At 42.1% G+C, this 12543-nt stretch overlaps 1 protein-coding gene across 2 annotated transcripts; it reads right to left on the reverse strand.

The window, feature by feature from the left end:
* Positions 1–1085: 1085 nt before the first annotated feature.
* On the reverse strand, positions 1086–12543 carry DCUN1D3 (defective in cullin neddylation 1 domain containing 3). 2 transcript variants are annotated; one of them, XM_009949757.2, is made up of 4 exons: positions 12505–12543; positions 9878–9953; positions 4556–5088; positions 1086–2526 (listed from the first exon to the last, which is right to left on the reverse strand). In XM_009949757.2, exons 3-4 carry the CDS (start codon positions 4984–4986, stop codon positions 2043–2045), a joined length of 915 nt encoding a protein of 304 aa, XP_009948059.1. In that variant the 5' UTR covers positions 4987–5088; positions 9878–9953; positions 12505–12543; the 3' UTR covers positions 1086–2042. The 2 variants fall into 2 exon arrangements, with proteins under 2 accessions (XP_009948059.1, XP_086329152.1); XM_086473026.1 differs by lacking the exons at positions 9878–9953; positions 12505–12543 and adding an exon at positions 7726–7748.

Here is a 12543-nt window from a genome sequence, read left to right on the forward strand (position 1 = left end):
AAGTGCTTTGGCCTGCTTTGCTCACCACATCGGAATAAGGTTTTACTGCCAAACAGTGCTTGCACCATGGTAGCTTGTAGGTTATAGGAGGAAGGACAAAGCTTTGGGTATATCTACCTATCATGGAGCAAGTTCAGGGCTCTCCTCCTGCAAAAGGACAGACTCAGCTGCATCTAGAACAACTACATTTGTTTTCCACAGCTTAACGCATCTCCCAGCAAGAGCTCACAGAAGCAGCACGGATGAAACTCTCCTTTTATTAGATGAAAGAGATGCTACCTGTGGCTTGTGGGTTTGTTGTTAAACACTTTTCAATACCCACATTTTGTTAGTGATTTATGGTCTCAGAGCCAAGCTACTGCATAGGCTGCGTGCCAGCAAAGCCAACGACAGAGTTCAGGCAGATCCTCCTCCTCTCTCTGCTAACCCCGCTGGGGCACAGCAGATGTGCAAAGCATGCCACCCTGGATCCAGCGACAGGCTCACCACTTAAAATCTGTTTCCCTTTAGCTTTAAAACCCTTATATCACCAAAGTCATTAGATGCTATGGACAACTGTCCAGGGGTTGTTTTGTTTTGGTTCTTTAATTGAAGTGGTCTTATGCTCCTGAAATGCAGCTCTGAAAATAAAAGGTGTGTAATGGAAGTGTATCAAATTCGATAAGCCAGTACTTAGCTCTATAGGAAGCCTTGGCAATCATCCCTTTTAGCAAAAGGTGTAAAAAAGTTCACATACTAAAATTAAAAAAGGTAGCATCAATAACCAAAAAAGTTTCAACCAGTGTTAATAAAACTCCCTTTAAGTCACAACAGTTTCAACAGGCAAATAGTCCCAATACAGGCATTGTAAAATAATAAATTGACTCCTATCCAAATATTATCAAATCAGTCTAAAAATGACTCATCTACACTGTTGTCATTAAGAACACATTAAGAATTCACTTTGTCATCAGATGCCGATATTGTTGCTCCAGCAAGTGTGGAGTATTAACTGTGATTTAGAAATTAAACAAAGGTTTTAAAAAACTGGTTCGTCAATATTAATGCAAAAGATAGTTTCTTACATAGAAGTACTGTGCTTGCCAGACAAGTAAGATAATACTTTAGGTATAAATCAAACAAATTAAAGCAGAATTATACCACAGTTTTCCTTGAAGACTTAGGGTTTGTGTGTTGCTTCTGTCAATGTTTAGCAAACTTAAGAAGCAGAACCTTTGGTTCTCTTGGTCAAGTAAAAATAATCTCATTTAACCACAAAAATACAACTTCCAGAGAAAATGGAAGTCCATCAAGAAGTCCACTTTCAATAAAACTGAGGTAGTACTGCTCTTTTATTACATGATGTGTAAGAGATTTGGATACAAATCATCATCTACCACTCAGTTGACTGACAGGTACAGTAATTTTATAAAACAATCCCAACATTTAGTTTGAAACTCCAAAAAAAGGAATGGTCTGGACTCGTTCACTAAGAGTTAGCTTAAAATGGGAATTAGCCATATTACAAAAAGCTGTTGCTTATGTTGTTTTGTAGAGCCTTATTACCCGGGGATTAATGCATTTATAGTTAACAGTTAACACTGCTGTTCATCTTGGTATAAAACCTTAAAATTATTACAGCCTAAAATTTCAACAATGTAAACAGCACTACACACAGTACAGACCTGCCCTGACAGATGTAGTATGAAAAAATTTAATCTGGCACTGTATAATTTAGCAATGTTAATTTAACCTAACTAAAAAGATCTATGTTGTGCAAGAAATATCAGACTTACTTATACTAATCTGAAGTCTTAAAAAAAACCAACCCAAAACGCTTAACTTGTAGCCAGGGTCAAATATTTCAGGGCAAGAGTAAAAGGAATAACCAAAATTAAGAAAGTGCCTAAAACATGATACAGCATTTTAGAGCCCTTTCAAAGACAAGGCAGAAAAAGGTGTAAAGTAGAAAAATCTGGAGCCTTGGTAATTTCCAGAAACATCCAGAGTTCATATTTAATGAAGGGCAACAGGTTGCTTTTGTCACTGCTGCTTCAACGCCGCTAAGTCTGTTCCTCCACACACAGGCCCTCTGTGTCCGAAGACGTAATACATTTGGTTTCCTCTTCCTTTTTCCTTCGCTCCATTTCCCACTCCACAAAGGTATCGAAGAGACTCGGCCAGGCCTCGTCCTCGCTGTAGTTGCTAAGGTCCGGTCCAATCACCTGAGTAAAATTTAGAAACATGTTCCACGTGTCCCGGGAGATTCCCTTGATTCCTGAGGGGTTCTTGATTAGGAAGTGTAACCACTGGTCCAAAATGGGGGGCTTGTTTTGGGTGAAGACTAGTTTCCAAAGGGCAATGGCTATTTCCCGATGTAGCGACCTCTGTCCTTCTTCAGAGTCCAGGCCGAACTGGAAGGTGAAACGATAGAGATCCTTGAATTTATCTTCCTGCTTGGCTTCATTTAAGAGGCTGGGGAACCTCGCACAAATGCCGTCGATGCTGTCCGCGTTTATTGCTTTGCAGCCTTCAAAAAACTCCTTCCTATTAAGCAAGAGAAGAGAAAGTTGCGTGAGTGCTTCCCACCAACCTCACGCGCTGAACGCTTCCCATCGCCCTTCAGCTACATCAAACCAGAGGAGGGTTATCTGGACAAGACAAGGTGTATTCTCAGCCCAGGTGGCACACAGATTTTGGCAACAGGAGCTACTGGAAAGAGAAATGTTTCTAAGAAGTTCCCCATGGCCTGGGGAATCACAACCCCCCTTAGATCTGCTAGGACACTGTTAGCATTTGAAAGATTTTGCTGTCTGACTTCCTGACCACTCAATACTACCACATCCAGTGCTTTTCACATTCAAAAGTGAATAAAATTTACCACAGAAGAAATGCCAAATGTTTGCAAACGCCACCTTTACACGCTGAAGCGCCATATATAAACCAGCTTGATTCAGTATTGCCCATGCCTAAACACCCATGCTCTGGGCAGCTGTTCTCAAGGGACAGAGCAGTTCACTGGTGGCTTTCCTGTGGTTTTTGGTTGCTCTTCCAGCCTGCAAAATAAAAAGGGTGCCCACGGTGACAGTCAGCAAGGCACCTGCGAGAGAGCGGGAGAGCACGGCATCACACAACGCAGGCTACAACGCAACGTGTAAACTCTGCTCGAAGCACCCATCCTATACTAATTAGCCCCCTGATTAGCTGGCCCAGTGGGTAGATGGTTAGCTCCGATGTCTCTGAAGCGTTATAACCAGCCTGTACGAGCCAAAGCCAGAAGACTCTGACGCAGGACGGGCTGGAGGGAAGGAAGCAGATGGGGCAGCGCTCAGGAGAACAGAAGACCGCGCTGCGTCCCTTGATGGAAGAAGCTGATCAGCACCCTGATCATGGAGCGTGCCCTTAAACAAAGGTAACCTCTCACCACCAGATTCGCCCTCTCCAAGAAAATTAAAATGACATTAATAAAACTCATGATGGTTGTGCAGAATCACAGACAATTCTTGCAGTTCCTTTACCATGTTAGAGAATGCCTGCACCATCAGCCTCCAGCGAATCCACATTTGCATTCCAGAGTAACTCATCCATTTGACACACACCCACATCCCCAAAGACTCCGAAGATGCTGGAAAAGCTATCTGTGTTCCGTGCATAGCAGAGCCTTGGTTCAAGGCTCAGAACACCAAAGTAATTTTGAAAGTTATAAGCTGAGTAAAAATAGGTAGCATTAGTCAAACCAATCTAGATAGACCAAAAAATAAATTCATTCCCTCTCAGCAAGTCCCTCTAGGAAGCCTTTACTTGCTCTTACTTGAACATTGATAATCAAGTTTCGGGTGGGGGGACACGACACCGGGGACAGACAGAGCTGTTGTCGTTTTGGGTTTGTTTGTTGTCGTGTCCCGTGTGTCGTCGTTGTCCCCCGCCCCCGGTAAGTTTCAGCCGTTCTGTCATTTCCTGCAGCATCACACATGCTCTAAGCCTGATGACTGACCCCCTTGTCCAGGACAGGAGCACTTTAAATACCAATCACTTGCCAGCCAGTATGAAACATCTACCATTGCCAAAAACTTTGTGTTTCCTTCCCTCTCTATGCTTTGCAGGACTACTCCTGGAAAACAACACGAAGCGTAACACTGGTTGAGCAGGAACGATTCTTAGGAAGCAGTCTGCCATTCTTCCACAGAATGACAACAGAGTTGGTAGCAATTACTAAGGAATCTCACATTACTTTAAAGCAAAAAGTAATTTCAGTGTCCAGTCTCATCATCAAGATAATGCTGGTTACAGTAAAAAAATAACGAATAAATTAACGTCTACAGAATCTCACTACACTGTTCATCATTGGCAGCTTAATGTCCAGAAACACATTTTTGGTTCTGAAACCCACTGTGAGGGGAAGGGGAAAAGAGGACAATATAAAGCTTACCTTCTGTAGTGGTAGGTATTAATTTGACCAAAATGCAAGTGTTAGAAGAAATAAGTACGTGAAGCTAATGAGGCTGTCTCTCCAACATACAGATGACAGGATATATGTTAACATATGAAAATAATTACAAGTTCTACAAGAACTAACCTTGTAAATTTGCACATGGTAGCAGCCTGGAATTTCCAAGCCAAAACTAGCACTTTAAATTCAGTGGGATCAACACAGAGGTCATTGCAAAATCGTTCCATTCCTTCTTCCAGTATGGCATCTTCCCGTTCATCCTTATACCTCCTAAATAACTCCCCGATCCTTTGGAGGGAAGATTCTTCTGCGCTGGAAACAGAGTCTTTCTTTGTATCTCCAGAAAATGTTGGAGGCTGACTAGGCTCTACAGCAGCGTCCGTTTTTTTTGTCCCATTCACAAGTATATCTCCTGAAGACTTCCCAGAGGCTGAACCATGGTCATCTTTGTGGACTGCACTTCTCTTACTATGTGACTTGCTGCTGGAATCCCTTTCCCCATTTTTGCTGCCGAGGGTAGAAGAAGGATTCTTGCACTTGGTGACACACTGGCCCATGATGTTGCAAGCCCAGCTTCTAGAGCAGTCCCCTTGCTGTCGGACACCCTCGCAGCTGCTCTTCAACACATCTCACCATGCCATTAGCGGCAGTCACCTAACCTGAAAAACAGTTTCAGAGTCAAATTGCTGTTTCTCCACAAAGAATATTTTAAGTATTAAATGTAGGGTAACATTCGCCAGTAAGAGACCGACTTCAGGATATTTAAGTTTTGCGTACTGAAAAGGAGCAGTGTACAGGAGGTTGGCATATGCCATAAATTTCAGGCAATTTCAAGCTGTTTTACCTAGAAATCAATGCAGCTCACTCAGTGGCTGCAGTATACTAACGGGTCCTAATAAAGGAAATTCCTAAAATTCTTACTGTAACATAGGTTACAAAGAGGTTGATTCATGTACAGGCTTCATCAAGACAGACTACTCTAACCCAGAAATATTTTAAAGGAAATGGTTTTTTAAAGTATACCCACATTTTATATATAGAATATAAAACTCTGAAACAAAGCAGTGAGGGGGGAGGGGGACACTGATGGAACAACCTGGCAGAGACTTCAGCGTTAGATTTAGACTGTACGTTCAGCAAATGGGCAAAATAGGTTTGGGAGGGGGTTGGGTTTTTTTTTTTGGGGGGGGGGGGGGGAGAAGAAGTGGAAGGAGTTGTCGGTTTGGTTTGGTTTGGGTTTTTAAACAGATTTTGGAATCTAGATTTTCGTTCTTAACACACACACAGAGCATGTTGGCAGGATGGTGTTTAGGAATTATTGTTTCAAATAGACTCCTCCTTCAGGTAATGAGACAGACAGGAGGAGGGGGCCTTTTTAATGACATTTTCAGACAGACAAACATGCAGATAAGAAGTAGTAATTCCAGTTCATTTTTTTTTAAACAAAACAAAAATGCCAAAATGATTTAATCATACTGTTTTTACAAATCACAATGTTAAAGCCTTGCATATTTGGAAAAAATATTTTACCCACAAGAAAGGTAATTCTTAAATTGTCCCTATTAAAACCAAACTACCACTGACACTATCCTATCAGCATGCAGCCACACCGTGGACAGTTCATTTCTCAGAAACATCAACTCCAGGAAAGCAATTGCTTATCATATTGCTGCTTTACTCAGTTATTTGCATTTCCTCTCTGCTGTCAGTTAGGCAAAAGCCTCAAACATAAACTTGGGTTTGCCTTGTCTTTGTTTACTGGTTCCAGGTTACAGAATTAGAACAAGAAAAGAGATAAAAATTAAAAATGAAGAAATAAAATAGATGTCATGTCAGGTTTTCTGTATTCTTTCTTGGGTAAAGCTCTTCTAAGATTGAACCCCTGTTTTAAGCTGTAAACGAACTTGGAACAGCAGCACCAAGTGCAGACGAATTCTCCAATATTAGGATTACAAACATAAATCTTCTCTCAGCCAATACACCTTTTTTGACAGCACATACACAGTTTCATGTGCAAAAAAAAAGTATTTTTACCAGCACAACTACAACGGCCAAGGTGCTGATTTCAACTACCTGGCTTCCCTTCCCCTCCCCAATCCCTTTTCTTAAGCCCATAACCCACGAACAAAACTAACATAAACCTATTTTTAAGAAGCAGAAGGAACAAACATCTGGTACATCCTTTCATCAAACTGCTTTAAAGATGAACTTTGCAGCATCATATTTATAGGCAAGTAAAGTTCAATTCAATGTATTCAAGAATAATTTCTTACTCATTTGTATTTTAAAGGATTCATTAAAATATGCATTTCCACACAAACCACCCAAAAGACAATTTCACTGGTTCTTAGTACTTCACAGCAGAGTGAATCGCAGAGTACAGCCTGGCACTGGTTCCTGTGCTGCCATGCATCTGAGCAACATCCTCTTCTCCAGTCTACACCAGTCATTTTTTCATTACACCGAAAGAAACAGGATATTATTAGGCAGTGTAAATTACTGCTTAGCAATTAACTCCCTGATAGCAGCCTTCCTTCGTTCGTTGTTCCCCCCACCCCGCCTTTAAGTTAATCAGAATTCAAATGCTCAATCTACACTAATTCTTGTTCTCCCATCAGTTTCCCAAAGGCAGCTAGCACTACTTTGGCTAAGTTCTTTAGAGAGAAGCAGCATGCAAGTAAAGGAACAGAATAAATCCTGCAAAAACACTAGTATTAATGTAGCGTTTAGCTGGTTTATAAAACTTTCTGCTTAAACACATAACAGCAATTATTAGCTGTTGAGGATTCACAACAGCTTTTCCCTATGGGCAGGTTGAAGAATAGCTGCCTATTAGTGAATGGTACTTTCCTCTGAAGTAGCTGATAGTTGTCAAATCACATGGAGCATAATGGACAGAGATTAATCCAATTCACTTTAGGAATACCAATTTAAAGTTAAAGAAAAAAAGACAGTTTGCAAGACTAACTTACTCTACCCATAAATTTTCCTAATGGAAGTGATTCATGCTGTCACGCTTCCTAAGCAACAGCTTGTATTAACGATGATAACAATCTAATATCAAAGCCTACAAAGTGACATCACCAGTCTGATGAAACAGACAGGGTTTATTGTCATTTGCTGTCATGAAAAGACAGCATTACAACACAGAGGGAAGGTCAGCCAGCATTATTAAACATCTGTATGTGAGGAAGCGACCCAACAGCTGTTTCCAAAAAACCACTGCAGAGCACAGTACCATTAACCCATGGAGCGTAACCTAACCACATCCCCCACAGGGTACCCCTCTAACAAACCTGTTTTCTGTACTCCAACCTTCTTGCCTTACAGGGAGTTGACTGCTGCTCCTGAACAGCCACTGCCTGGGCTCTGCTAGCACTGCTCTTCCCTGCAGTAATGGAGTTCTTTCTTCCTTCTTCCTCCCTGCCGAGGAGGTTTTCAGAGCATAATCCTACTTGTTATGAACAAACACTGGAAGAATCTGATGTACAGATGCTGCAAATCCTCACGTTTCTACTACGTGAAACTTGATGCCACGTGCCAGATACTTTGCAGGATGCTACCCCAAAAATAGCAAAACCAGCTTGGGAGAAAAAAAAAAAAAAAAAGTCAGACTGCATCCGCTGGCAGTTTGTGCATGTATCTGGTTTTGTAAGAGGAAAGTCTTTTGGCTCCATCAGTTACCCTTTTATAAAATGCCTTCGCTGAGCTGGATCCACTTCACTTACTAGTCACCTCCGCTTCCTACATGACTCAGGTTTCAAGGCATGAAAGGAACAAGAGTCTCGGAAGGAGACAGAAACAAGTGGGAGAACTCGGCCCTTTTGTTAAGGAAGGCTGGAGAGAGGATCCAATTGCAGCATCAGGAGCTGCACCAAACTCGGTGTTCAAGGAGCATGAAAAAGCACTCCCAGGAAAGCGAGCAGAGCTACTCACTCAACTGCAGAGCAATGCAAATGTCACATCTCGGTCATGCCAATGACAGTTAAGTGAGCGCAAGGACATGCAGAGATATTTCTCCCAGCTGGATCGGGAACTACAAGTAAAAAGTTCCTGAACGCCCAAAGGTTATACTGGATTGGTGGCAAAGCACCAATTCCCAAAAAGGATCAGTTCCCAAGAGCAAAATTACTGTAACAGGCTTGTACAACATAACAGAAAGTCACAAAAGGCCATGCTGACCACTAGTTTTGCCATTCTACTAAAAAAGATCAAAATTCAGGGCTAAGGTTGGAACGTGCTCAGCACTACAGGATGCAGTACTCCCAAAGACGTTTGGTTACTCAGACAAGTATTGAGCAATAATCTACAGTAAATATGAATCACCAAGATGCCCATGAGGCCATCTTCCACACAACAGGAACTGCAAAGCAGAGATCGACAATGATGTTCCCTGCTCCTTTCTAGAAGGGAGTAAGCAACTGGAAACTCAGGAACACCAGTGCCGGTGAATACAGCCAGCTAAAGGAAAGCCATCCTCTAATAATAAAGGATGTGTAGAACTGGCCAATACATTAAATGCAAAACCTAGAGAAGATTAGAAAGACCTTGCTCATACTTTGTGGGGCTTCGGGGGGGGGGGGGGGGGCAGGTTTGGTCTTGGTTTGGGGGTTTTTTCTTTTGGTTTGGTTTTAAGTGCTGTAAGAAAACTAGTTTTTCTCCATTTTCAAGTGACCAGATTGCACGTAACCCAAGATTTGAAGAGAGCAAAACAACAAAGTGACTCAGTAATAATTCTCTGTCATACAAGTACACCATGGCACAATTGAAAACAGCAGCACTGAAGTGAGGGAGAACTGGCAGGAGGAGAGAAGATGCAAAGGAGTTATTTAAGTAACCCTGTATTTTTCTTTAATGACTAACGTTATTGTAGTACTAGAAATTGTTGGATACATCCAAAGAATATCAAAACACAGCCAAGCATTATGCTGTTTATTAAAGTGTTGCATCAGAAGGTATTTACAATGAGTTTCAAAACACAGGAAGCATCAACAGAGAAGAGGGAAAAAACCCTCCATACATTCAAGAATACCTCAAACGCTAATTTATAAAATCTAATAACAAAAGGGGACATGGCTCAGTCAACCATCAAATCCCTTCCCAAGTAGCAGTTCACTAGCTAAGGCAAAGACAACATTGCTAGAGCTTAACTAAGCCTCAACCCAGCCTCAACTCTTCACACACACTTCAGCATAGTCTCCAAGTACCTTACAGAATTTCACTATGCATTATCTACCTTTTAGTGGACAGGGATACACGACTTCCAAAATAACAGAGTAGGGAACAGTATCATGCATGCCCCGTCTTTTTCCAGCTCTGAACAGATACACAACAGCTTTCCACTGGGGAGGCAAGAGAGGATCATTGCAACTGCTGAAGCAGAAGCAATTGCTGCTCTAACAGTTGGTGCTGGGTGAGTGATCTTGTAAGCAAATGTCTAATACTTACATAGTTTCAGCTACACAGGGAATCATTCCACTAGCTTCACAGCCTCCTTCGGGCTCCCTGGGTTCCACATGGAATGCTGTAAGACAAAAGATCACACAAATCTTTACATGTAGATGAGGCTATGAAAACTATAAAACACACCAAATTGCTCAGAACCGACTATGCATTTAATAAAACCCTTCATAGCCAAAATTCATTTGTTGAAAGTCATTTCATAAAACTACATCACTACTTGTAAGGTAGCCTTAACACCATTAACTCTGCACTGTCATATAAAGCACAGATCAGGTACTGAATGCAACAGACAAGTTCAAATGTTTGTTGGGAGTACATACACACTTCCAGATACTTTTATGGCTTTCAGCATGGGAGAGTTAATTCCTCATTTCATGCACTCAAAGCAAAACAGAGGACATGCTATCATTGTCAATGCATGTTAGCTAAGCGGCTGTTTAATCTGTAAATGCCAGACAGCTGCTACCTAGCAAAGCATAATTTGGGTCTAGAAAGTAATTCTCTTTTTTCATTCTCTAGCACATTCTTTTCCATGTTTGTTTTCCCATGTTCAGTTGAGCTGGCTCAACTTCACTTCTCTTAAATTCCCAGCTCTGCTATATAAATACTAAGCTCTGAAAAGATGATAGACAAAGGTATGTCTGGTTTGTGCAGCAAGAGCCACAACCACAGCACCTAGTCAACACCTCTGTGTCTGATCTAGAAAAACAAACAAACAAGAAAGCTCTGGCAAAGCTCCTTTGCTCTACTATACTAACAGAAACACTAAACTGTCTTGTTTTTACAGCTTTTAATACATCCGGGGAGCAGACAGGTGATCAAAAGCTGCCTTTCTGCATAGTCACTTTTTACATGAGACCTACTTCTTAAGAAACAAGTGGGAACATTATTTGTTCAGTGCTTTCTTCAGTAGAAAGCAGGGAATGGATGATGAAAGGCAACCATGAAACAAGTTCTTATTGCACGTGCCATCTCCACATAAGCTGAGTTTTCCCCAAACTTGAGTTCTATATGTGGATTAGGAAATATTTGACTGACAAATAAAACCTAGTTCAGATCAAAGCTTTTAAAAAACCTTTTAAAAGCCCAGGGAAACAGGCATTCAAAATGTCTCAGAACCCCTAGAAACTTTGGAGTGCTACTTTTGCCCATAATACACACATACAGAGCAAAAAACATATTTCTGCTGAACCATTTTTTGGCATTTACTTTTGAGATGGATACTCCAAAAAACCCTACTTCACTCTGGATTTATATCCTCTGCTTCCAAACCTCATCTTCCAGAGAAACAGCCACTCTTTTGCCTTACACTCCTGCCCCGCCCCCCCAGCCTCACAGCTCTTTCAGCATATCACAGAATCACACAATGTCAGGGGTTGGAAGGACCCTCGGAAGATCATCTAGTCCAACCCCCCTGCCAGAGCAGGACCACCTAGAGTAGGTCACACAGGAACGTGTCCAGGAGGGGTTTGAATGTCTCCAGAGAAGGAGACTCCACAGCCTCCTGCTGAAAGAGCCGCCCCGTGTGGGTGCACAGCCACCAGCCAGCTTCAGCGTGCACAGGAACAGGAGTTCCTGCCTCTCTCACAGTGGAAGTAGTAGCTTCAATTTCTTTCTATTTGACCACAGCATCCCATGAATTTCAAGAATTTAAGAAAATGTAACTCCTAGCTCCTCTGTGTTAATTTCTTCTGGGCCCCTGAAACTAAACAATTTCTTTCATAAATAATTGGGGGAGGAAAGAAGAGACAGGAGCGACACAGTGCCTCTGCAGCCTCATTCCCCCAGGAGCCTGCTTAAATAGAGGAGAGGCAACACGTTGCACTTCACATTTTAAAAAACATTGTCATGGCAACTTTACGCCACAAACTAACTCAGATTTGTGTTTCTTTGGAAGAAACCTATGATCCACCAAATCTACATTACCAGTTGACTACAGCGCATACAAGCAGCAAACGCTTAATTCAAGTTCAAAAGAAGCTGAATCTGATGGAGTTCAGCCCTACCCAGAAAAAGTCAAACTTTTTCAGGTTGTTAGAAGTAGTTTCCATGTTGGCTGACCTGTACACGCACGCTGTCTGGAGTCAGAAATTTTAACTGCTGTGAGAACTGCCAGCTACAATTCTTCCCCCCATTCTTACTACTCTTATTCTACCAAGCTGCCCATTTCACCTTTCTTTAATTCTTAATGTAGTAGCAAGTGTAAACATCTGTGACAGCCCAGTTATGGGATGTGGAATAAAAAGTAAGCAGTTAATAACACAAGCAAAAACCCCAGCTCTTCTAGTCTGTATTTAAAGGCTATCCCAGCACAGCAATGTGTGGTGGCTGACTTCATCCCAAGCCACGCAAGGCGACTGTGGCAGGGGTAGAAAGAGGCACCAACACCTCCCCAGCACGGGTTTGAATTCAGTCCTTGGGTCAGGGTCGCAAGGCGTAGCTGTACGCTGCCATCACCAAGCACCCCCCTTGCTGGCACGGGAGGAGTGTCACGCTACAGTACCTCAGAGAACAGCATGCATCACTCGTTAGCAATCCCACTCAGCAGCCCACTGGGAAAACACCCAAGTGGCATGCACCCTCAGGATTATGGAAACCTTTGTTTTGCTCACCTGCCTCTTTTTGCACCTGTGTCTTGAGTCCCCCCTGCG

Source organism: Leptosomus discolor, chromosome 14, assembly GCF_034619465.1.
Source record: "Leptosomus discolor isolate bLepDis1 chromosome 14, bLepDis1.hap2, whole genome shotgun sequence".
Classification (NCBI taxonomy): Eukaryota; Metazoa; Chordata; class Aves; order Leptosomiformes; family Leptosomidae; genus Leptosomus; species Leptosomus discolor.